The 26907-nt window shown below is 46.2% G+C and overlaps 1 protein-coding gene across 2 annotated transcripts in view; it reads left to right on the top strand.

Annotated features, from left to right (window-relative positions):
- Positions 1 to 1185: 1185 nt before the first annotated feature.
- Positions 1186 to 26907, top strand: part of sntb2 (syntrophin, beta 2) — a 58178-nt gene continuing 32456 nt past the window's right edge. For both annotated transcript variants that reach the window (XM_085991968.1, XM_085991969.1), the window contains exon 1: positions 1186 to 1724. In XM_085991968.1, coding sequence (XP_085848094.1) covers positions 1193 to 1724 — 532 coding nt within the window. In that variant the 5' untranslated portion in view covers positions 1186 to 1192. The remainder of the gene's footprint in view (positions 1725 to 26907) is intronic.

Consider the following 26907-nt stretch of genomic DNA (forward strand, 5'->3'; position numbering starts at 1 on the left):
TTACTGTAACTTTCTATTCAAGCTGCCACATTCCCTTTAATACTGAGCGCCTTAAGTTTATCAGCAAGCCTCCCGTGTGGCACATTCAGAGTCCACGATTGGCTGAGCTGTGTGAGAGTGGCGATGCTGATTGGATAGATTTGTAGCGCGCTATTACTGTTGGCTAGGATTGGGCAGCGGAGGCTCTTTCTATGATTGACTGGGCTGTGAGATGCAGCCATTATGATTATGTGATTAAGTTATAGAATCATAGAAAGTTACAGCACGGAAGGAGGCCATTTCGGCCCATCATGTCCGCGCCGCCCAACAAAGAGCTATCCAGCCTAATCCCACTTCCCAGCTCTTGGTCCGTAGCCCTGCAGGTTAGAGCATCCCAAGTGCACATCCGTGCCTCGACCACCCTTTCAGGCAGTGAGTTCCAGACCCCCACAACCCTCTGGGTGAAGAAATTTCTCCTCAAATCCCCTCTAAACCTTCCACTAATTACTTAAATCTGTGCTACCTGGTTTTTGACCCCTCTGCTAAGGGAAATAGGTCCTTCCTATCGACGTTACCCATGCCCCTCATATGGGAGTGAAATTGAGATTGGCGGCTCTGATTGGATAGATTGTGAAGCGCAATTGTATTGGCCGCCTGGGCCCCGCTCCCATTGGCTGCATTTTCCTCTCCCATTGGCCGCCTTTTCATTCTCCTATTAGCCCGCCCTTCCTCTCTCCCATTGGCCGCCCTCTCCTATTGGCCGCCCTTTCCCCTCTCCCACTGGCTGTCCGTTCTTCTCTCCCATTGGCCACCCATTCTTCTCTCCCATTGGCCGCCCCCTTCTCTCCCACTGGCCGCCCCTTCTTCTCTCCCATTGGCTACCAGTTCTTCTCTCCTATTGGCCACCCTTTCCCCTCTCCCATTGGCCACCCCTTCCTCTCTCCCATTGGCCGCCCTTTCCCCTCTCCCATTGGTCGCCCTTTTCCCCTCTCCCATTGGTCGCCCTTTTCCCCTCTCCCATTGGCCGCCCTTTTCCCCTCTCCCATTGGCCGCCCTTTTCCCCTCTCCCATTGGCCGCCCTTTTCCTCTCTCCCATTGGCCGCCCTTTTCCCCTCTCCCATTGGCCGCCCTTTCCCCTCTCCCATTGGCCGTCCTTTCCTCTCTCCCATTGGCCGCTCCTTCCTCTCTCCCATTGGCTGCCCGGGCGCGGGCGATGGCGGCTGGGGTGTCGGTTCGGGCCGGGCCGCTCGAGCTCTTCCTGAGGGACCGCGGCTGGCACTGGCTGCAGGCCGAGCTACGGGCCGACAGCCTGAGGCTGAGCGGCGAGGAGCCGGGGCCTGAGGCCGGCGCTTGGGACGGAGTCTCCAACGGCTCGCCGCGGCCGCGGAGCCCCAGCCCCAGCCCGGTGCACATGAGCCCGGCGGGGCCTGGCGCCGGGAGCCTGGCTGCCCCGCTGCCCCCGGAGTCCGGCAGCCCTGGGCCGGCGGCGCTGGCGGAGCGGGTGCGCACCGTGCGGGTGGTGAAGCAGGAGGCGGGCGGCCTCGGCATCAGCATCAAGGGAGGCCGCGAGAACCGCATGCCCATCCTCATCTCCAAGATCTTCCGCGGCCTGGCGGCCGACCGCACCGGCGCGCTGTTCGTGGGCGACGCCATCCTGGCGGTGAACGGGGCCGGCCTGCGGGAGGCCACACACGACCAGGCCGTGCAGGCCCTGAAGAAGGCCGGCAGGGAGGTGACCCTGGAGGGTGAGCGGGGCCGGTGTCTGGGGGGCGAGTGTTGGGCGGCCTGGTCCTCACATTAATTAAATACATTTAAATGGGAAGAGTTGTGAATGGTGGCGATCTGCAATGGAAGGAGTTGTTTGCAGAGTGCGGCGGGTCTGAAGCCTTGCTCTGCGGGTTGTGGTGGGGCTGCTGTGACTCTCTGGGTCGGTGTTGATCAGTCCTCCTGAACCATCTGCTGCCAGCACCGGTGGTCCTGTCACTGTTTCTCTGCTGCTTTCTTGGCTGGTTTACGCTGTACAGATCCATCCTCTAGTTTGAGTCGCTGTAGTCATCAGTGTAGGCACAAAACAGGTGAAAGCAACTCGGCAGATCTGGCAGATCCAGGGCTAGCAGTGCACAATGCACTGAAAACCCTCGGATTTGGTCCTGTGTGCACTGAGCACTGTGAAATCAGATTGAAGGGCAAATGGGCAGTGAGTGAAGGATTAGGCTGACCTTGTATTATTGTGCGGAATACAGCAGCCAGACTTAGTGTTTAGAGTAAGACAGTGAGACGTTTCAGCTGAAATCAGGAGGACAGTTGCTGGAATGGATAGAAGTCATAGAGTCATAGTCATAGAGTTATACAGCACGGATAGAGGCCCTTCGGCCCATCGTGTCCGCGCCGGCCATCACGCCCTGTCTAATCTAATCCCATATCCCATAATCCCATAAGTCGAGAGAGTGTTTGCTGGAAGGTGAGAATTTAGTGTGATTACATAATCTAATTTCCTTGAGCAGGTTTCCAGCAGCAACGGGACTTGTTTTATTCAGACAGACCTTGGTGCTGGTGCCCTGCTTCACTTATCATTGTTCCTTTCAGTTCTGGCTAGCCGCTTCAAGGAATACTCCCACCAGGGTCAGACTGAGAGGCGACACTCCTTGGGAGCAATACATGAATAAAACCCAACTCAGTGAAAGCTATTTTTTGCGTTCGATCTTGTGATCAGGTTCTTCCTGAGAGAGGAAGTCAAGCTATGATTATTGTTGAATTTCAGTCGGGGCAAACTCTGTCGCCCGGCTTCGAGGAATAAACAAAGTGCGATGGAAGCCTTTTACTTTGTGTAGTCTGCTGAGCTCCTCATCTACAACTCGATATTTGTTAATGTTCTCAGTGTGAGGATACCACTTGCTGCATGGCCATCAGGTGCAGACTGACGCACGCACTCGATTGGGCACAAACTCCAGCGAGTGTCTGTGTTCCAGGCTAGGAATTGCATCCCAAAAGGACAAGGATACCAATCCCAAGATTCTGGCAGCCATTAAATAGCCATACAAGCTGAGGTGAGAAAACTGGGAATGGTTGGATTCTGACTTCAGAAAAATGCCAGAATTGCACAGCAGACAAAAGGGCTTTTCCAGCATTTTGCCTGTTCTGGTAACGGGTTATACCTAGTGCATTTTGCCTGTTCTACATAGGAACAGGAGGAGGCCATTCAGCTCCTCGAGCCTGTTCTGCCGTTCAATTAGATCATGGCTGATCTGTATCTTAACTCCATTTACCTGCCTTGGTTCTGAAACCCTTAATACCCTTACCCAACAAAAATCTATCAATCTTCGTTTTGAAATTTTCAATTGACCCCCCAGCCTTGTCGAGGAACTAACCAGAGATCAGGCCATCTTAGACTGGGTATTATGTAATGAGAGAGGATTAATTAGCAATCTTGTTGTGCGAGGCCCCTTGGGGAGGAGCGATCATAATATGATAGAATTCCCCATTAAGATGGAGAGTGAAGTAGTTGACTCGGAGACGAGGGTCCTGAATTTAAATAAAGGAAACTACGATAGTATGAGGCGTGAGTTGGCTAGGATGGATTGGGGAACGTTACTTAAAGGGTTGACGGTGGATAGGCAATGGCAAACATTCAAAGATCGCATGGATAAACTACAGAATTTGTTCATCCCTGTTTGGCATAAAAATAAAACAAAAAAGGTGACTCAACCGTGGCTAACAAGGGAAATTAGGGATAGCATAAGATCCAAGGAGAGGACATATAAATTGGCCAGAAAAAGCAGCAAACCTGAGGATTGGGAGTAGTTTAGGATTCAGCAAAGGAGGACAAAGGGATTAATTAAGAGGGGGAAAATAGAATATGAGAGTAAGCTTGCGGGGAACATAAAAACTGACTGTAAAAAGCTTCTATAGATATGTGAAGAGAAAAAGATTGGTGAAGTCAAGCGTAGGTCCCTTGCAGTCAGAATCAGGGGAATTTATAATGGGGAACAAAGAAATGGCAGCCCAGTTAAATACATACTTTGGTTCTGTCTTCACAAAGGAGGACATAAATAACCTTCCAGAGATGTCGGGGGACATAGGGTCTGATGAGAGGGAGGAATTGAATGAAATCAGTATTTGTAGGGAAATGGTGTTAGGGAAATTGACGGCATTGAAGGCCGATAAATCCCCAGAGCCTGATGAGCTACATCTTGGGGTACTTAAGGAAGTGGCCCTAGAAATAGTAGATGCATTGCTGATCATCCTCCAAAATTCTATAGACTCTGGAATAGTTCCCGTGGTTTGGAGGGTAGCTAATGTAACCCCACTATTTAAAAAAGGTGGTAGAGAGAAAACGGGAAATTATATAAGCCTGACATCGGTAGTGGGGAAAATGCTAGAGTCTATTATAAAAGATGTAATAGCAGAGCACTTGGAAAACTGACAGGATCGGACAAAGTCAACATGGATTTACAAAAGGTAAATCATGCTTGACTAATCTACTGGAATTTTTTGAGGATGTAACTAGTATATAGAATAGATGCAGCACGGTGGCATAGTGGTTAGCACTGTTGCCTCACAGCGCCAGGGACCCGGGTTCGAATCCGGCCTCGGGTGACTGTCTGTGTGGAGTTTGCACATTCTCCCCGTGTTTGCGTGGGTTTCCTCCGGGTGCTCCGGTTTCCTCCCACAGTCCAAAGATGTGCAGGTTAGGTTGATTGGCTATGATAAATTGACCCTTAGTGTTAGGGGGAATTAAAATATGTGGGGTTACGGGGATAGGGTGGGATATGTGTTGGTATAGGGGTTACGGGGATCGGGTGGGATATGTGTCGGTGCAGGCTCGATGGGCCGAAATGGCCTCTATCTGCACTGTGTGGTTTCTGTGATTTCTGTGATTTCTGTGAATAGATAAGGGAGAACCAGTGGATGTGGTGTATTTGGACTTTCAGAAGGCTTTCGATAAGGTCCCGCGTAGGAGATTGGCGTGCAAAGTTAAAGCACATGGGATTGGGGGTAAGGTACTGACTTGGATAGAGAACTGGTTGGCAGACAGGAAGCAGAGAGTTGGAATAAACGGGTCTTTTTCCGAGTGGCAGGCAGTGACTAGTGGGGTACCGCAGGGATCGGTGCTAGGACCCCAGCTATTCACAATATATATTAATGATCTAGACGAGGGAACTAGATGTAATATCTCCAAGTTTGCAGACGACACAAAGCTGGGAGGGCGTGTGTGCTGTGAGGAGGATGCAGAGAAACTCCAGTATGATTTGGACAGGTTGGGTGATTGGGCAGATGCAGTATAATGTGAATAAATGCGAGGTTATCCACTTTGGTGGCAAAAACAGGAAGACAGATTATTATCTGAACGGCAATAGATTGGGAAAAGGGGAAGTGCAACGAGACCTGGGTGTCCTTGTGCACCAGTCGCTGAAGGTAAGCATGCAGGTGCGGCAGGCGGTTAAGAAGGCAAATGGTATGTTGGCCTTCATAACGAGAGGATTTGACTACAGGAGCAAGGTTGTCTTGCTGCAGTTGTACAGGGCCTTGGTGAGACCACACCTTGAGTATTGTGTGCAGTTTTGGTCGCCTTATCTGAGGAAGGATGTTCTTGCCATGGAGGGAGTGCCGCGAAGATTCACCAGACTGATTCCTGGGATGGCAGGAATGACGTATGAAGAGGCGATTGGGTCGATTGGGCTTATATTCGCTGGAGTTTAGAAGAATGAGAGGGGAACAAAGGGTTTGACCCAAAACGTTGACAACTATTTTCTCTCCACGGATGTTGCCTGGCCTGCTGAGTTTTTCCAGCATTTTCTGTTATTTAGTATTTTCTTGATGGTGGTTTCCATATCCCCAGACTGGGATATTGCCATTTCTTGCAGCGACTCCTTACCCTCCAGAAGGCTGTTGTACATTATGACAACGCCACCCCATCTAGTGTTGCTGGGCAGCTTCAGTGTGGTGTTCTTGTTCTTTGTCGTTTGCTTGGAGTTGTTGGTTGCTGCAACTACCTGTTTTCCCCTGACATACTTAACAACTTGCTTGGCTCTCTTGTACAGTGTTTCCATGGTTCTCAAACCCATGATGTCCTTGAGGAGTAGGTTGAGCCCATGAGCTGCGCACCCAATAGACGTAATATGAGGGTAGGCCTCCTCCACTTGAGCCCAAGCAGCCTTCATATTCGCAGCATTGTCAGTAACTACTGCAAAGACCTTTTGTGATCCAAGATCATTGATGACCGCTTTCAGCTCATCAGCAATGTATGTGTCTGTTGTCCTTCGTGCCTGTGCTCTTGCAGAACACTGGGAGAGGAGTGGAGACGATGTAGTTTATGATGGCCCTCCCCTCGTACATTTGACCACCCATCTGAGATAACTGCAACACAGTATGCCATCTCTATCATTTCTTTGAACTTTCCTTGGACTCTGTTATACTCAGCCTCCAGCAAATAAGTAGACAAAGCATGTCTGGTGGGAGGACAGTATGCAGGGCGAATAACATTGAAAAATCTCTTCCAGTACACATTGGCTGTGAGCATGAGGGGTGAGCCTGTCGCATATACAGCTCGAGCAAGGCACTCATCTGCATTCTTCTGGCTATGGTTATCCATTGTATCAAAGAACCTTCCAAGTGGGCCAGGAGTTGCTGATGATAAGGAGCCTGATGCTGAATGTGAACCATCATCTTCTTGAATGGAAGCAGAGGAACTCTGGGCTGACTGCTGTGAGCTTTGAGTGAAGTTGTTGCATTTGGATAAATGCTGCTACATCTTTGTGGCATTCTTTACATATGGCTTTGTACAGTGTTTGCACATGTACACAGTCGTTCCATCTTTAATGCCTGGGGTAAAATGCTTCCACACATCCGATGGTAAACGTGGCATTGTTCTATGCAGAGAAATAAAGGGCATTCGCCTGTGTCGAACTGCGGTCGATCAGCTCGATTGCAACAGGGTGAGTAAATTTTTCCTGATGCTCCATGTGATGGAAGCATGACCTGTGCATGCACGACGCTACATCACCAATAGAGGGAGCTAATCGCTCATCCACCCAATCAGGACACACTTGTTCGCAGTCACACACAAAACTTGTAATTATTAAAACAAGCCAAGTAACAAGATAAACATATATTGATTAAGAAATTCCTTAATAATTAAGATTCCATCTGTTAGTAATTTTAAGAGAGGACCTGTAGGGAAAAAAAATGAAAGAAATACAAAAAAAAAATTATGCTAGCATGTGCTTTTTTGGGCAAAATTCCCAAGCTAAACTTCCCGTGGAAAATTTCCGGAAATTTACCGGAAACTTTCCACCCCTTCGCAACCCTCGGCCTAACCAAGGCTCTGTACAACTGAAGTATCACTTCCTGCCCTTTGTATTCAAGCTCCCTTGAGTTAAAGGCCAACATTCCATTAGCCTTTTTGATTACAATAGCAAAATATTGTGGATGCTGGAAATCTGAAACAACAACAGAAAATGCTGGAAGCACTAAGCAGGTCAGGTGGCATCTGTGGAGAGAAACAGAGTTAACATTTCAGGTCTGTGACCCTTCGTCGCTTTTTCCAGTTCTGACGAGGGCAGGGGAAACTTCTTCACACAGAGAATTGTGAGGCTGTGGAATTCATAAGAGGAGGATTTGCTGGACAAAAAATGACCATGGTCCATCAAGTGTTCCTCCTACCATCCTGGTAGTCACATGATACAATAATAGAGTTGTTGACCAATCACAGTGATCAATCTCTATCAATGAGTCTATAACAGACCCAGACGTGAGGCCAGGAAACCCCCAGTGGTGGAGAGCTATGGGAACCATAGGTCTAAAGTCACATGTTCCTCCCGAGCTCGCTACACTCGCCACACGTCATGTCTCAAATTATAAGAACATAAGAAATAGCAACAGGAGTCGGCCATTCGGCCCCTCGAGCCTGCTCCGCCATTCAATAAGATCATGGCTGATCTGATCTTGGCCTCAACTCCACTTTCCTGCCCGCTCCCCATAACCCTTGACTCCCCAGTTTTTCAAAAATCTGTCTTATCTCCACCTTGAATATATTCAATGACTCCGCCTCCACAGCTCTCTGGGGTAGAGAATTCCAAAGTTTCTCGACCCTCTTAGAAGAAATTCCTCCTCATCTCTGTTTTAAATGGGCGACCCCTTATTCTGAAACTATGCCCCCTAGTTCTAGATTCCCCCATGAGGGGAAACATCCTCTCCGCATCTACCCTGTTGAGCCCCCTCAGAATCTTACATGTTTCAATAAGATCACCTCTCATTCTTCTAAACTCCAATGAGTATAGGCCCAACCTGCTCAACCTTTCCTCATAAGACAACCCCTTTAACTCAGGAATCAACCGAGTGAATCTTCTCTGAACTGCCTCCAATGCAAGTATATCCCTCCTTTAATAAGGAGACCAAAACTGTACGCAGTACATACATAGATACATAGAGATAGGAACAGGAGTAGGCCATTCGGCCCTTCGAGCCTGCTCCGCCATTCAATGAGATCATGGCTGATCTTAGTCTGAGATCATAGCTGATCTTACCAGTTCAGTACCCCGTCCCCGCCTTTTCTCCGTAACCCTTAATCCCCTTAGCCTTCAGAAATATATCCAATTCTCTCTTGAAAATATTTATTGAATTAGCCTTCACAGCCCTCTGTGGCAGGGAATTCCACAGGCTCACCACTCTTTGAGTGAAGAAATTCTTCCTCATCTCTGTTTTAAATGATTTGCCCGCTATTTTTAGACTGTGGCCCCTGGTTCTGTGCTCCCCGGCCATTGGAAACATTCTCTCTGAATTCAGCCTGTCCAGGCCTGCCATAATTTTATATGTTTCGATGAGATCCCCTCTCAATCTTCTAAACTCCAGTGAGTACAAGCCCAAACTATTTAATCTCTCTTCGTAGGTCATTCCCGCCATTCCAGGTATCAGCCTGGTGAATCGCCGTTGCACTCTTTCCATGGCAAGAACATCCTTCCGCAGATGGGGCGACCAAAACTGTACACAATACTCCAGATGCGGTCTCACCAGCACCTTGTACAGCTGTAGTAAGGTATCCCTATTCCTATACTCGAACCCCCTTGATATGAAGGCCAACATACCATTTGCCTTCTTAATCGCCTGTTGCACCTGCATGCTCTCCTTCAGTGACTGGTGCACAAGAACACCCAGGTCCCTCTGCACTTCCCCATCTCCCAATCTATTGCCATTTAGATAATTACCCTCCTGTTTTTACCCCCAAAGTGGATAACCTCGCATTTATCCACATTATAGTGCATCTGCCACGTATCCGCCCATTCCCCCAACCTGTCCAAATCGCACTGTAGCCTCCTGACATCCTCATCAGAGCCCACCCCTCCTCCTAGTTTAGTGTCGTCAGCGAATTTGGAAATATTGCATCCAATTCCCTGATCCAGATCATTTATATATATTGTGAACAGCTGGGGTCCCAGGACAGATCCTTGCGGCACCCCGCTGGTCACTGCCTGCCACTCCGAAAACGAGCCGTTTATTCCAACTCTCTGTTTTCTATCTGCCAGCCAGTTCTCTATCCACGTTAATACTTTGCCCCCAATCCCATGAGCCTTAATTTTGCATCCAGGTGTGGTCTCACCAACGCCCTGTACAGTTGTTGCAAGACTTCCCTACTTTTATACTCCATCCCCCTTGCAATAAAGGCCAGCATCCCATTTGCCTTCCTAATGTATCTGCATGCTAACTTTTTGTTTCATGTACGAGGAACCCCAGATCCCTCTGTACCACAGCATTCTGTAATCTCTCCATTTAAATAATATTTTGCTTTCTTATTCTTCCTAACAAAGTGGATAACCTCACATTTTCCCACATTATACTCCATCTGCCAAATTTTTGCCCACTCACTGAGCCTATCTATATCCCTTTGCAGACTCTTTGTATCCTCCCCACAACTTGCTTTCCCACCTGTCTTTGTATCTTCAGCAAATTTGGCTACAGTACACTCGGTCCCTTCATCCAAGTCATTAATATAGATTGTAAACAGCTGAGGCCCCAGCACTGATCCCTGTGGCACCCCACTAGTTACAGTTTGCCAACCGGAAAATTACCCATTTATCCCGACTCTCTGTTTTCTGTTAGTTAGCCAATCCTCTATCCATGCTAATATATTACCCCCAACCCCGTGAGCTCTTGTGCAGTAACCTTTTATGTGGCACCTTATCAAATGCCTTCTGGAAATCTACCGGTTCCCCTTTATCCACCCTGCTCGTTACATCCTCAAAGAACTCTAGTAAATTTGTCAAACACGATTTCCCTCTCACAATCAAGCAGAGTGAACATGGTTTTATTATGATTTTCTAAATGTCCTGCTACTCATTCCTTAATAATGGATTCCAGCATTTTCCCAATGACAGATGTTAGGCTAACTGGCCTATAGTTTCCTGCTTTCTGTCTCTCTCCTTTCTTGAATAGGGGAGTTACATTTGCGGTTTTCCAATCTGCTGGGACCTTTCTAGAATCCAGGGAATTTTGGTAGATTACAACCAATGCGTCCACTATCTCTGCAGCCACTTCTTTTAAGACCCTAGGATGCAGGCCATCAGGTCCAGGGGATTTGTAAGCCTTTAGTTTGCCAAGTACTTTTTCTCTAGTGATAGTGATTATTTTAAGTTCCTCCCTCCCTTTTGCCCCTTGATTATCTACTATTATTGGGATGCTTTTAGTGTCTTCTACCATGAAGACCGATGCAAAATATTTGTTCAAAGTCTCTGCCATTTTGCTGTTACCCAGTATTAATTCCCCAGTCTCATCCTCTAAGGGACCAATGTTTACTTTAGCTACTCTCTTCCTTTTTATATACCCGTAGAAGCTCTTGCTGTCTTTTTTTTATATATTTCTTGCTAGTTTACTCTCATCTATCTTCTCCCTCTTTTTAGTCATGCTTTGCTGGTTTCTAAAAATTTCCCAATCCTCTGGCCTACCACTAATCTTAGTAACATTGTATGCTTTTTCTTTCAATTTAAATTCTTGAGGCATTGGAACCAGTTCTTGGGGAGGAGTGACCTGTACCAAGGGGACGGTCTACACCTGAACTGTGAGGGAGCCGATGTCCTCGGGGTAATATTTTCTAGGGCGGTTCGGGAGGATTTAAACTAATTTGGCAGGGGGATGGGAACCTAGGTAGTGGAAAAGAGGGAAGTCATATGAAGTCAGAAATAGATGGTAGAAAGGTGAGAAGCAATAAGCAAAGGAGAGAAACACAAAGGGCCAAACTAATTCATAATGAGAGTGTGAAAAAAGCAAGCCTGAAGGCTTTGTATCTTAATGCTAGAAGCATTAGGAACAAGGTGGATGAATTAGTTGTGGAAATAGAGGTAAACAAGTATGATTTGATTGGGATTACAGAAACGTGGCTGCAGGGTGGGCAAGGCTGGGAACTTAACATCCAGGGATATACAATATTTAGGAAGGATCGGCAAAAAGGTAGGGGAGGGGATTAATGCAATGGAAAGGAAGGATATTAACTCGGATGAAACGGAATCTGTATGGGTAGAAATGAGAAATAGCAAGGGGAGGAAAACGTTAGTGGGTGTGATATATAGGCCTCCAAATAGTAATATGGAGGTGAGGGAAGGCATAAAAAGGGAAATTAGAGAAGCGTGCGATAAGAGCACAGCTGTCATCATGGGTGACTTTAATTTACATATTGATTGGACTACCCAAATTAGTAAAAATTCTGAGGAGGAGGAATTCCTGGAATGTTTTCGGGACGGCTATCTGGACCAATATGTCGAGGAGCCGACTCGAGATCAGGCCATTTTAGACTGGGTATTGTGCAATGAGAAGGGACTTATCAGCAATCTTCTTGTACGAGGCCCCTTGGGTCAGAGCGATCATAATATGATCGAGCTCTCAGTCGAGATGGAGAGTGAGGAAATTGAATCAGAGACTAAGGTCCAGAACTTAAATAAAGGGAATTACGAGGGTATGAGACGGGAATTGGGTAAGATTGATTGGGTGGTGTTTCTGGGGGGATTGACAGTGGATAGACAATGGCAAGCGTTCAAAGATAGAATGGAAGAATTCCAGAACATGTTTATACCGGTTTGGCATAAAAATAAACCTAAAAGGGTGACTCAACCGTGGATAACGAGGGAAATTAGGGACAGCATAAAATCAAAAAAAAGGGCATATCAACTGGCAACAAAAAGCACCAGACCGGAAGATTGGGGGCAGTACAGGATACAGCAAAAGAGGACAAAGGGATTAATCAGGAAGGGGAAAATAGAATACGAAAGTAAACTTGCAGCAAACATAAAGACAGACTGCAAAAGCTTTTATCGGTATATCAGGAGGAAAAGACTGGTAAAATCCCAAGTCGGTCCCTTGCAGTCCGATTCGGGAGAATATATAATGGAGAATAAGGAAATGGCAGACCAATTAAACTCATACTTTGGTTCTGTATTCACAAAGGAGGACACAAATAACCTCCCAGGAATATCGGCAAACATAGGGACTAATGAGAGGGAGGAGCTGACAGAAATTAGTATCTCTAGGGATATGGTGTTGGGTAAGTTGAGGGGACTGAAGGCCGACAAATCCCCGGGGCCTGATAAACTACATCCTAGGGTACTTAAGGAGGTGGCCCTGGAGATAGCAGATGCTCTAAGGATCATCTTCCGGAACTCCATTGACTCGGGAACAGTACCCGTGGATTGGAGGGTAGCTAATGTTACCCCAATATTTAAAAAGGGGGGTAGAGAGAAAGCAGGGAATTATAGACCAGTAAGCCTTACATCGGTTGTGGGCAAAATGCTAGAGTCCATTATTAAGGATAAAATAGCGGAGCACTTGACAAATGGGGAAGGGATCGGACAGAGTCAACATGGATTTACAAAGGGTAAATTGTGTTTGACTAATCTGCTGGAATTTTTTGAGGAAGTAACTGGTAAAATAGATGGGGGAGAGCCAGTGGATGTGGTGTACCTTGACTTCCAGAAAGCCTTCGATAAGGTTCCACACAAAAGATTATCATGCAAAATTAAGGCTCATGGGATTGGGGGCAAAGTATTAACGTGGATAGAGAACTGGCTGGCGGATAGAAAACAGAGAGTTGGAATAAACGGCTCGTTTTCGGAGTGGCAGGCAGTGACCAGCGGGGTGCCGCAAGGATCTGTCCTGGGACCCCAGCTGTTCACAATATATATAAATGATCTGGATCAGGGAATTGGATGCAATATTTCCAAATTCGCTGACGACACTAAACTAGGAGGAGGGGTGGGCTCTGATGAGGATGTCAGGAGGCTACAGTGCGATTTGGACAGGTTGGGGGAATGGGCGGATACGTGGCAGATGCACTATAATGTGGATAAATGCGAGGTTATCCACTTTGGGGGTAAAAACAGGAGGGTAGATTATTATCTAAATGGCAATAGATTGGGAGATGGGGAAGTGCAGAGGGACCTGGGTGTTCTTGTGCACCAGTCACTGAAGGAGAGCATGCAGGTGCAACAGGCGATTAAGAAGGCAAATGGTATGTTGGCCTTCATATCAAGGGGGTTCGAGTATAGGAATAGGGATACCTTACTACAGCTGTACAAGGTGCTGGTGAGACCGCATCTGGAGTATTGTGTACAGTTTTGGTCGCCCCATCTGCGGAAGGATGTTCTTGCCATGGAAAGAGTGCAACGGCGATTCACCAGGCTGATACCTGGAATGGCGGGAATGACCTACGAAGAGAGATTAAATAGTTTGGGCTTGTACTCACTGGAGTTTAGAAGATTGAGAGGGGATCTCATCGAAACATATAAAATTATGGCAGGCCTGGACAGGCTGAATTCAGAGAGAATGTTTCCAATGGCCGGGGAGCACAGAACCAGGGGCCACAGTCTAAAAATAGCGGGCAAATCATTTAAAACAGAGATGAGGAAGAATTTCTTCACTCAAAGAGTGGTGAGCCTGTGGAATTCCCTGCCACAGAGGGCTGTGAAGGCTAATTCAATAAATATTTTCAAGAGAGAATTGGATATATTTCTGAAGGCTAAGGGGATTAAGGGTTACGGAGAAAAGGCGGGGACGGGGTACTGAACTGGTAAGATCAGCTATGATCTCAGACGAAGATCAGCCATGATCTCATTGAATGGCGGAGCAGGCTCGAAGGGCCGAATGGCCTACTCCTGTTCCTATCTCTATGTTTCTATGATTCCATCCTTAATTTCCTTCGTTAGCCATGGATAATTCATCCTTCTCGTAGAATCTTTCCTTCTCACTGGAATATACCTTTGCTGAGAGTTATGAAATATCTCCTTTAATGTCTGCCACTGCTTATCTACCGTCTTACCCTTTAACCTATTTTCCCTGTCCACTTCAGCTAACTCTGTCGTCATACCTTTTTAATTGCCTTTATTTAAATTTAAGACACTAGTTTTAGACCCAAGTTTCTCCCCCTCAAACTGAATGTGAAATTCCATCATGCTGTGATCACTCTTCCCTAGAGGATCCTTTACTATGAGATCATTAATTAATCCCGTCTCATTACACATTATCAGATCTAAAATAGCCTGCTCCCTGGTTGGTTCCACAACATACTGTTCTAAGAAACCATCCCGAATACACACTATGAACTCGTTCTCAAGGCTATTCTTCAGATACTAGATCCCAAAATGTTATTTTCCTGAAAGAAATCTATCTAATTTGGATTTGAATGAATCGACACTAACTGCTCCCACTGTCTGTCCAGGGAGCCTGTTCCATAGATGGACCACTCGCTCTCTGAAATAATGTTTCCACAAAATATTTTGAATTTACCCACTTCAAGCGCAGGCCATGTCCTCTGGGTCTGCTGTTCTGCGCAAGGTGAAACAGCTTGTCATGGTCGACATTATATAGTCCCTTTACAATCCCCAAAACAGCAATCATATCACCTCCACCATTTATTTTCCAGTGAGGACACAGCCAATTTACATAATTGCTCCTCGTAATCCAATCCCTCCATCCCCTCAATCATTCGGGTTGCTCTCTTCTGTATCCTTTCACTGGCTGCAATGTCCTTTCTGTACTGTGGCGACCAGAACTGTACACAGGGTTCGAAGTGTGGTCACACCAATGATTGCTGAAGTGTCAGGATTACCTCACTATTTCAGCTCACCTTTTAATACATTCCAACTTTCTTTTTATTCATTCATGGGATGTGGGCACCTCTGGCAAGGACAGCATTAATTGCCCATCCCTAATTGCCCATGAGAAGGTGGTGGTGAGCCACCACCTTGAACCGCTGCAGTCCATGTTGTGAAGGTACCCCCACAGTGCTGTTAAGGAGGGAGTTCTGGGATTTTGACCTAGCAGCGATGAAGGAACGGCGATATATTTCCAAGTCAGGATGGTGTGTGACTTGGAGGGGAACTCTGAGGTGGTGGTGTTCCCATGCGCCTGTTGCCCTTGCCCTTCTAGGTGGTAGAGGTCGCGGGTTTGGGAGGTGTTGCCAAAGACTTGGCGAGTTGCTGCAGTGCTCCTTGTAGATGGTACACACTGCAGCCACGGTACGCCGGTGGTAGAGGGAGTGAATGTTTAAGGTGGTGGATGGGGTGCCAATCAAACGGGCTGCTTTGTCCTGGATGGTGTTGAGCTTCTTGAGTGTTGTTGGAGCTGCACTCATCCAGGCAAGTGGAGAGTATTCCATCACACTCCTGACTTGTGCCTTGTAGTTGGTGGAAGGGCTTTGGGGAGTCAGGGGGAGAGACACTCGTCACAGAATACTCAGCCTCTGACCTGCTCTTGTAACCACAGTATTTATGTGGCTGTTCCAGTTAAGTTTCTGGTCAATGGTGACCCCCCCCCCCCCAGGATGTTGATGGTGGGGGATTTGGCGATGGTAATGCTGTTGAATGTCAAGGGGCGGTGGTTGGATTCTTCGCTTGCTGGTGATAGTCGTTGCCTGGCACTTGTCATAGGGTCATAACGGCACAGAAGGAGGCCATTCGGTCCGTCGAATCCATGCTGGCTCTCTAGAGCAATCCAGTCAGTCCCATTCCCCCGCTCTATCCCCGTTGCCCTGCAAGTTTATTTCCCTCAAGTGCCTATCCAGTCTACCCTTGAAAACATTGAGTGTCTCCGCTTCCACCACTTCTGTCGGCAGCGAATTCCAGGTCATCGCCACTCGCTGGGTAAAAAAAAATTTTCCTCACATCCCCCCTTGCCCAAAACCGTAAATCTGTGTCCCGTAGTCCTTGTACCATCATCTAGTGGGAACAGCCTTCCCCGTTTAGCCTATCCAAACCCATCATAATCTTGTACACCTCTATCAAATCATCCTTCAACCTCCTTTGCTCTAATGAAAACAAATCCAGCTTCTCCAACTGGTCCTTGTAGCTAAGATCCCCCATCCCCGGAACCATTCTGGTAAATCTCCTCTGCACCCGCTCAAGGGCCTTCACATCCTTCCTAAAGTGTGGTGACCAGAACTGGACGCAATACTCCAGTTGTGGCCTAACCAGTGCTTTATAAAGGTTCAGCATAACTTCTCTACTTTTGTACTCAATACCTCTATTTATGAAGCCCAAGATCCCATATGCTTTGTTAACCACTCTCTCAATATGTCCTGCCACCTTCAGGGACCGATGCACATTAACTCCCAGGTCCCTCTGTCCCTGCACACTGTTTAAAACTGTACCATTAAGTGTACATTGCCTCTCCCTGTTCCTTCTGCCACAATGCATCACCTCACACTTCTCTGTATTAAATTCCATCTGCCCATTCTGTTAGCCTTTCTATGTCCTGTTGCAGTTGATTGATATCACGTTTGCCAAACCCCCAAGTTTGGTGTCATTGGCAAATTTAGAAATTCTACTCTGTATTCTAATATCCAGGTCATTTATATATATCAAAAAAAGCAGTGGCCCCAGCACTGACCCTTGGGGAACACCACTGTCTACCATCCTCCAGTCTGGCACAAATGTTACTTGCCACTTATCAGCCCAAGCCTGAATGTTGTCCAGGTCTTGCAAGCGGGCATGGCCTGCTTCATTATCTGAGGAAAACAGAAAATGCTGGAAATACTCAGCCGGGGTCAGGCAGCATCTGTGGAGAGAGAAACAGAGTTAACGTCAGAACTGCCGAAGGGTCATCGACCTGAAACGTTGACTGTTTCTCCACAGATGCTGCCTGGCCTGCTGAGTATTTCCAGCATTTTCTGTTTTTATTTCAGATTTCCAGCATCCGCAGTATTTTGCCTTTGTGTCATTATCTGAGGAGTTGTGAATGGATCTGAGCGCTCTGTAATCATCAGCGAACACCCCACTTCCGACCTTGTGATGGAGGAAAGGTCATTGATTAATCAGCTGAAATAACATCTGATTTGCTTTACTCACTGCCGCCTAGCATTGTTGTGATCGCTTCCACTTATTGTCAATCAGGACCCTCGGATCTCTTTCATTTACCATGCACATTACCTTCTTTCCCAGGTCAGTGGTTGAAGTAGAAACTGTGTCAACATTAAAGATTAGATTAAATATGTGGATGAGGAAAGGGGTTGAAGGGATGTGGGTACAGGGTAAATGATTCGAACTATTTGCTTGCAGGGTAGGTCAATGCCGATACAGACTGGTTGGGCCTGAATGGCCTGTTTCCGTGTTGTACCCTCTATGTATTTAATCGTTTCTCCCCAAGTTATTTGTAGTGCAGTAGTATCTGAAAGCCGAGCTTCCTCCAGCACATTCTACGCTAGTACGTGCCCCTGAAAAGTATCCCAGTTGAAGACTTTGTAAATGTGTATTTGAGGCTTTCATCCTGTAATTATGCACATCCTGCTGAAGTGCATTCCTGAGATATGAATGGTCGCTGGGGTTATTAGTGGTAGTGTGGAGCTCTCAATTCCACCTCCCCGTGCCAAGTTTGGGTATTTAATTCACCGGAAAGTAGATTTGGAAGGAAAATTAGTGTGTGTTTCCTGTGCAGGGCCGACACTGGAGACTGAGCATATTTGTTGCTGGCGTGTTTGTGTGCATGACTGATGTAGATAAATATCTGTGACTTAGTACAAACTATCCTGGCCACAGACAGATCACACAGACTGTGGTCAGACAGCAGCTTGCCATGGTGTGGCTCTCTGATATCAGCTGTTTCTCTCACCCACCGTCCTTTTTGATTTGCATCTTTGCAGTTTGTTTTTCATTGTAACTGAGGCGTGTTTTGTAGTCAGGGTGGATGCACACGAAAGTCAGGTAGTGCGTCTGGACCTCTTATAACTACAATCGGCTGATATTAAACACATCAAAAATTCCTCCCAAAGATAAATGAGTTTATCCTTTGGCAAGCAGTACACACTTGGCTTTTGTTTTATGTGTCCAATGTAGGGTGTGTCTTCTGTTTCACTCTCCCTCTCTCCGCCTCACGTGCTCTCCGTCTCTCTCTCTCTTTCTCCCCCCCCCCCCCCCCCCCCCCCGGGGCCCATTCTCTCTCTACACCTCTTTCCCCCCCCTGGCTCACACTCGTGCTCTCTCCCCACTTACACTTTCTCTCCAGAGAAGTCTGGCTCTTGCAGTGAAACACTTCAAATTGTTCAGCAAGATCAGGTCCGTTCATACACTTCAGTATTGTATTGAAAGCAATTTTATTTCAGTGTGTGTATCTCAGAACTATGAAGCTGGAAGGGGTAACATGCGGGGTCTTGGGGTCTGTTAGAAATGACTTGAAAATCTCCAGATTTGCAAATGAAAATGAAGGGAGTAAACTGAGAAACAGTTTATCCAGATTCTGATATTTTGGGAAACGGCTAGTAAATGGCAAACGCAGTTCCATGTAGACAAAGGTAGAATGATTAGTGTGGGTGTAAGGAGCCAAACTGTGGACTGACAAATCATTCAAAGCATCAGCACAGTGCACGGCTGCAGCCAAAAGGCTAACAAGGTACTGGGTTGGTTAGCATAGGCTTAAATACGAATCTAAAGTTATTGTATTACTGCTGCATAATATGATGGTCATATTAATCTAAAGCAGTTTATGTCACCTTATCCCAGGAAGAATATTGTTGCCCTTGAGAAGATATAGAGGTGAATGGAAGTAATTCCTGATATCAGGCATGTCATAGAAAGAACATAGAATAAAAATTAGGAGCAGGAGTTGACCATTTGGCCCCTTGAGCCTGCTCTGCCATTCAGTAAGATCATTGCTGATCTCTTACTTCAACACCACTTTCCTGCCTGATCCCCATGTCCCTTGATTCCTAGAGTCCAAAAATCTATCTGTCTCAGCCTTGAATATACTCAATGACTCAGCATCCTTTGGGGTAGAGAATTCCAAAGATTCACAACCCTCTGAGTAAAGAAATTCCTCCTGATCTCAGTCCTAAATGGCTGACCCCCTATGACCCCTACTTGTAGACTCTCCAGCCAATGGAAACAACCTCTCGGCATCTACCCTGTCAATCCCCCTCAGTATCCTGTATGTTTCAATGAGATCACCTCATTCTTCTAAACTTCAGAGAGTATCGGCCCATTCTACACAATCTCTCCTCATAGGACAATCCTCTCATCCCAGGAATCAATCTAGTGAACCTTTGTTGCACTGCCTCCAAGGCAAGTATGGAGTTCCTTTCATAAGGAGACCAAAACAGTACTCCAGCTGTGGTCTCACCAAAGCCCTGTACAATTGTAGTAAGACTTCCTTACTCTTGTACTCCAACCCCTTGCAATTTTGGCCAACATGCCATTTGCCTTCCTAAATGCTTGCTGTACCTGCATGCTAACTTTGTGTTTCTTGGACGAGGACACCTAAATCTTTCTCGGCACCAACATTTAATAGTTTCTCACCATTTAAAAATTATTCTGTTTTTCTATTCATCCTACCAAATTGAATAACCTCACATTTCCCCACATTATATTCCATCTGCCACCTTATTGCCCACTCACTTAACCTGCCTATATCCCTTTGAAGTCTCTTTGTGTCCTCCTCGCAGCTTACTTTCCCACCTAGCTTTGTATCTTCAGCAAACTTGGATACATTGCACTCAGCCCCTTCGTCTAAGTCATTAATATAGATTGTAAATAGCTGAGGCCCAAGCACTGATCCTTGTGGCACCCCACTAGTTACAGCCTGCCAACCCGAGAATGACCCGTTTATCCCTACTCTCTGTTTTCTGTCTGTTAACCAATCCTCTATCCATGCTAATATATTATCCCCAACCCCATGAACCCTTATCTTGCGTAGCAACCTTTTATGTGGCACCTTATCGAATGCCTTTAGGAAATCCAAATATACTACATCCACTGGTTCCCCTTTATCTACCCTGGTAGTTACATCCTCAAAAACTCTAATAAATTTGTTAAACACGATTTCCCTTTAATAAAACCATGTTGACTCTGCCTAATCATACTATGATAGTCTAAGTGTCCTGGTACCACTTCCTTGATAATGGATTCCAGCATTTTCCTGATGTCAGGCTAACTGGCCTGTAGTTCCCCATTTTCTCTTCTCCCTCCTTTCTTGAATAGTGGGGTTCATTTGCTACCTTCCAATTCACTGGGACCATTCTAGAATCATGGGAATTTTGGAAGATCAACAACAACAACTTGTATTTATATAGCGCCTTTAACGTAGTAAAACATCTGAAGGCGCTGCACAGGAGTATTGAGACTAAAAATTTGACACTGATCCACATTAGGATAAATTAGAGCAGGTAACCAAAAGCTTGGTCAGAGGTAGGTTTTAAGGAGCGTCTTAAAGGAGGAAAGAGAGGTAATGAGGCGGAAAGGTTTAGGCAGGGAATTCCAGAGTTTAGGGCCTAGGCAACAGAAGGCACAGCCACCAAAGGTTGAGCAATTATAATAAGGGATGTTCAAGAGGGCACAATTAGGGGAGCGCAGATATCTCGGGGGTGGAGGGGGGTTTGTGGGGCTGAAGGAGATTACAGAGATAGGGGCGAGGCCATGGAGGGATTTGAAAACAAGGATGAGAATTTTCAAATCGAGGCGTTGCTTAACTGGGAGCCAATGTAGGTCAGCGAGCACAGGGGTGATGGGCGAACAGGACTTGGTGCGAGTTAGGACACGGGCAGCCGATCACAACCAATGCATCCACTATTTCTGCAGCCACCTCTTTTAGAACCCTCGGAAGTAGGCCACCAGGTCCAGGGGATTTGTCGGCTATTAGTCCCATTCGTTTCTCAAGTACTTTTTCTCTACTGATATTAATTACTTGCAAGTTCTTCACTCTTATTAGCCCCTTGGTTCCCTGCTATTTTTGGTATACTTTTTGTGTCTTCTACTGTGAAGACAGATACAAAATATTTGTTTAAAGTCTTTGCCAATTCCTTATTCTCCATTATAATTTCACCTGTCTCAGCCTCTAAGGAACCAATCCGTACTTTTGCTGCTACTCTTTTTACATACTTCTAGAGGCTCTTAATCTATTTTTATATTCTCATATTCTATTTTTGCCCTTTCTATCAATTTTTGGGTCATCCTTTGCTGGTTTCTAAAGCTCTCCCAATTCTCAGGCTTACTACTATTCTTCGCAACATTATAAGCCTCTTCTTTTAATCTAATACTATTCTTAACTTCTTTAGTTAGCCACGGATGGATCACTTTTCCCGTGGAGTTTTTATGTCTCAGTGGAATGTATATTCGTTGAGAATTTTGGAATATTTCTTTAAATGTCTGCCACTGCTTATCTACCGTCATACCTTTTAATCTAATTTCACAATCTATCTTCGCCAGCTTGCCCCTCATACCTATGTAATTGGCTTTATTTAAGTTTAAGACTTTCGTTTCGGATTTAAGTTTTTCTCTCACAAACTCAATGTGAAATTTCATATTATGACCACTCTTTCCCAGAGAATCCCTTACTAGGAGATCACTAATTAACCATGTCTCATTACACAATACAAGATCTAAAATAGCCTGTTCCCTGTTGTACTGTTCTAGGAAACTCTCAATGCATTCCATGAATTCGTCCTCCAGACTACCTTTGTCAATTTGATTTGCCCAGTCTATATGAAGATTAAAATCCCCCAAGATTATTGTATTACCTTTGTTACAAGCTCCTATTATTTGTTGATTGATACTCTGTCCAACGGTATGGCTACTGTTTGGGGGTCTATAAACTACTCCCACCAGTGATTTCTGCCCCATGTTATTTCTTATCTCCACCCATACTGATTCTACTTCCTGATCTTCCGAGCCAAGATTCTTTCTCGCTGCTGTCGTTATGTCATCCTTTATTATCAGGACTACCCCCCATCTTTTCCATTCTGCCTGTCTTTTCGAAACGTCAGGTACCCTGGAATGTTTAGTTCCCAACCTTGGTCACCTTGCAACCAAGTCTCTCTAATGGCTATTAGATCAAAGCCATTTATCTCTATTTGTACCACTAATTTGTCTATCTTGTTACGAATGCTTTGTGCATTCAAATAAAGAGCCTTTAATTTAATTTTTTTTTATCATTATTCCCTGCTTTCACCTTATTCGCTAATGCACTATTACCGTTAAACTCTCCGTCCATTCCCCCCCCCCCCCATCACACTGATTTTTTACCCAAATTGCTACGCTGCTCCATTGCTTTGACTTTTCTCTTTTTAGATTTCTAAATTTTCTCTCACCTGACCCCTCTCTTTCTTCGCCCCCCCCCCCCCCCCCCCCCGGCCTCCCCTTTTTAACATAAGACGTAGGCGCAGGAGTCGGTCATTTGGCCCCTCGAGCCTGCTCCACCATTCAATAAGATCATGGCTGATCTGATCTTGGTCTCAACTCCACTTCCCTGCCCACTCCCCATAACCCTTGGCTCCCTTATGTTACTGGACTAGTAATCCAGAGGCCTGGACTAATGATCCAGAGACATGAGTTCATAATCCCACCACAGCAGCTGTGGAAATTTAAATTCAGTTATTTAAATAAATCTGGAATAAAAAGCCAGTATCAGTAACCATGAAACTGCCAGACTGTTGTAAAAACCCATCTGGTTCACTAATGTCCTTTAGGGAAGGAAATCTGCCGTCCTTACCCGGTCTGGCCTATATGTGACTCCAGACCCACAGCAATGTGGTTAACTCTTAACTGCCCTCTGAAATGGCCAGTTGAACCAAACTGCTTAAAGAAATATCACCACACGGACTGCAGCGGTTCACCACCACCTTCTCAAGGGGCAATTAGGGATGGGCAATAAATGCTGGCCTTGCCGGCGTGGCCACATCCCGTGAATGAATTTTAAAAAAAACGTGCGAGGCTCTGCACCACCCCTTCTTCCCCCCCCCCCCCCCCCCCCCCCCACCTCCTCATCAAGAGCAGTGCCATTAGGCAATATCAAATTTAGTTTAAAGCCCAATATACAGCCCTAGTTATTCGATTCGCCAGGACACTGGTCCCAGCCCGGTTTAAGTGGAGCCTGTCCAAACTGAACAGCTCCCTCTTTCCCCAGTACTGATGCCAGTGCCCCATGAATCTAAACTCCTTCCTTTCACACCACTCTTTGAGCCATGCATTTAACTCTGATTTGCTTGTCCCTTTGCCAGTTTGAGCATGGCTCAGGTAACAATCCAGATATTATTACCTTTGAGGTTCTGCATTTTAATTTGGACCCTAGCTCCTCAAATTCTCAGCAGAACCTCATTCCTAGTTCTACCTATGTCGTTGGTTCCTACGTGGACCACGACAACTAGATCCTCCCCCTCCCACTCCAAGTTCTTCTTCAGCTGCAAGGAGATATCCTTAACACTGGCACCGGGCAGGCAACACAGCCTTCGGAACTTCCAGTTGCAGCTGCAGAGAACAGTGTCTATTCCCTTGACTATACTGTCCGCTACCAGAGTTTGCCCACATCAACACAGGCAGCAAAAACCTCATACCTGTTGGATAAGGGCAAAGGCCGAGGCCCCTCCAGGATTGCACCTGGGGTCCTCTTACCTGCCTGACTTGCAGTCACATCCTCCTGTCCGTGACTGTTGAGTCTGTGTGTTCCAGATATACTTATTTTAAATAACTGGACACAGACAACAGGAAAAACTTAAACAGGTCTTTACTACTTGAAGGTTAGGGCTGAACTGCTTTACAAATTACTACACAGAGCTTATATACCGGTGTGGTCACCACCGGTACTACAATATACAGTAGCAAGAGAAAGTAGTCCATCTTCTTAAGGTAGTTCTCTTAAAGTGGTACAGGTTACATACACCACAATTCCTCCCTTTTTAGCTTAACAGTGTACACCCCAATTTAAAAATAACACGGATAACATATATACAACTTTCATGCAACTGTTCAAAGATTCAGTCCTCTGAGGAGGCCTCCTGATCCGAGTTGGATAACGCCTTTCAGGGGTCTCTGATTCTGGTTGCTGGGGTGACTCCTCTAATTGATCTCTTATGGATTGAACATCCTCATGTACGTTCGCGTTTGAGGTAGATGCTACAGGTTCAATAATTTCTTCCACTGGTGTCTCTGCCGTAGCCATGGGTTCGACCCTTGTTCTCGATTCTACAAGTTGGTCAGCATGACGTCGTATTACGTTTTCACCAATCTCTACCGTGTACATCAGGGGTCCTTGTCTGGCACGAATTGTTCCAGATTGCCATTTCTCATTCTTATAGTCCCGGGCTAACACTGGTTGTCCTATTTCGAAACTCCGAGTGGTCTTGTTATTTACATGCTGGAACTGTTTGTTTTCGACTTCCCTATGCACATTTGGTTTTAACAAATCCAACCTGGACCGCAACCTCCTGTTATAAAACATCATGGCAGGACTTTGATTTGTCACTGCATGTGTGGCGTTTCGATATGCCATTAGGAAATTGTCCACCTTGTGTTGTAGTGGAATATGGTCTTCGCTCATGGCCTTTATCGCCTTTTTGAACATTTGTACAAATCTCTCGGCCAACCCATTTGTAGCCGGATGATATGGGGCAGATGTATAGTGTTTCACCCCATTCTTCTTCATGAATTTCTGGAATTCTTCTGACACGAACTGCGGTCCGTTGTCTGAACATATCTGTTCTGGCAATCCATTTCTTGCAAATATGGTTCTTAGAACTGCGATCGTCTTTTCCGAGGTAGTGGTCGCCATCTTAATCACTTCTGGCCATTTAGAATGTGCGTCTACCGCTATCAAAAACATGGAATCCATGAATGGACCTGCAAAGTCGATATGTACACGCTGCCATGGGGTTGAAGGCCATTCCCATGGATGCAGCGGTGCAATCGGAGGTGCATTTTGAACTTTTGGGCACCCTGAGCAGCTTTTAGTCAGATCCTCTATTTGTTTGTCGATACCTGGCCACCACACATAAGCCCTAGCAAGGCTTTTCATCTTGACTCCCCCCAGATGACCTTCATGCAGTTCCTTTAGAACCCTCTCCCTTAATTTAGGAGGAATAATCACCCTTGTTCCATACATCAATGTTCCTTGACAAACGGACAGCTGTTCTCGTCTGGCTGAGAATGCCGGTAACAGTGGTTCGCCATGTGCTGGCCATCCCTTCACTGTCAATTCGTAGACCCGAGACAGTGTCGGGTCGTTCCTGGTCTCTCTCTCAATACTCGCATTAGTGACTGGCAAACATTCGATGATGGTCGAGTGAAATAACTCAACAGGGTCAACTGTCGGTGCCTCTTCCGTTGTAGGTAGTGGCAGGCGCGACAGCCCATCAGCATTACCATGTTGCTTTGTACCTTTGAATTCGATCTCATATTGATGTGCCCCTAGGAAAAGGGACCATCTCTGGAGCCTCTGCGCTGTCATCACCGAAACACCCTTCTTAGGGTTAAAAATGGAAACCAACGACTGGTGGTCTGTCAGCAGCGTAAATTTTTGGCCTTGCAGGTAATGATTACATTTTTTTACTCCCCACACGAGGCTGAGAGCCTCCCTATCTGAGCATAGTTGCGCTCAGCGGAGGTCAATGATCTGGATGCGAACGCGACTGGTCTTTCCAAGCCATTTGGCAACTTATGTGATAGCACTGCCCCAATACCATATGGAGAAGCATCACAAGCTAAACGAATAGGCAGCGTTGGGTTAAAGTGAGCCAACACTTCCTTAGAGGTGATCAATGCCTTGCTTTTGTGAAAAGCCTGCTTACAGTCCTCGCTCCACTTCCATGGCACTCCCTTTTGTAAAAGAGTGTTCAGCGGATGTAACACCGTGGATAAATTTGGCAAAAACTTATGGTAATAGTTAATCAACCCGAGGAACGACCTCAACTGGGATACATTTTCCGGAGCGGGAGCCTTCACAACAGCTTCGATCTTGTCAGGTGACTTGTGAAGCCCCTCCTGGTCAATGACGTGACCACAGTACGAGATTCGCTTCTGAAAGAACTCGCATTTCTGGCGATTAACTCGAAGTCCATACTCTTTCAATCCGGTGAGCACCTGTTCCAAATTAGCAAGGTGTTCCTCATCATCATCTCCTGTAATAAGAATGTCGTCCAGATAGCATTGTGTGCCAGGAATTCCCTGTAATACCTGCTCCATGGCCCTTTGCCAAATCGCTGGAGCCGATGCCACTCCAAAAACCAGTCTATTATACCGATATAAGCCCTTATGCGTGTTGATCGTGAGATACTGGCGTGACGCTTCATCAACTTCCATCTGTAAATACGCCTGCGCCAGGTCTATCTTGGTGAAGTGTTTCCCGCCAGACAACGAAGCGAAGATATCCTCAATCCGCGGAAGCGGATATTGCACCATGTGAAGAACCGGATTAACAGTGATCTTGAAATCGCCACAGATGCGAACCTTCCCCGGTTCCCCCGGCTTGTTGCTCAATGAACGCTTCATGACGGGAACAATGGGCGTGGCCCATTCGCTCCAGTCCACCTTTGACAGTACTCCTGAACGTTCTAGCCCTTCCAGCTCAGCTTCCACAGCAGGTCGTATCGCATAAGGTACAGGTCTGGCTTTGAAAAATTTCAGGTTTGCATGTTCTTCAACCTTGATGTTTGCCGTAATTCCTTTCAGTGTTCCCAGTCCCTGTTGGAACACCTCCTTA

The sequence above is a fragment of the Somniosus microcephalus genome, chromosome 6 (genome assembly GCF_052327205.1).
Source record: "Somniosus microcephalus isolate GS21.2 chromosome 6, FLI_Smic_1.0, whole genome shotgun sequence".
NCBI lineage: Eukaryota > Metazoa > Chordata > Chondrichthyes > Squaliformes > Somniosidae > Somniosus > Somniosus microcephalus.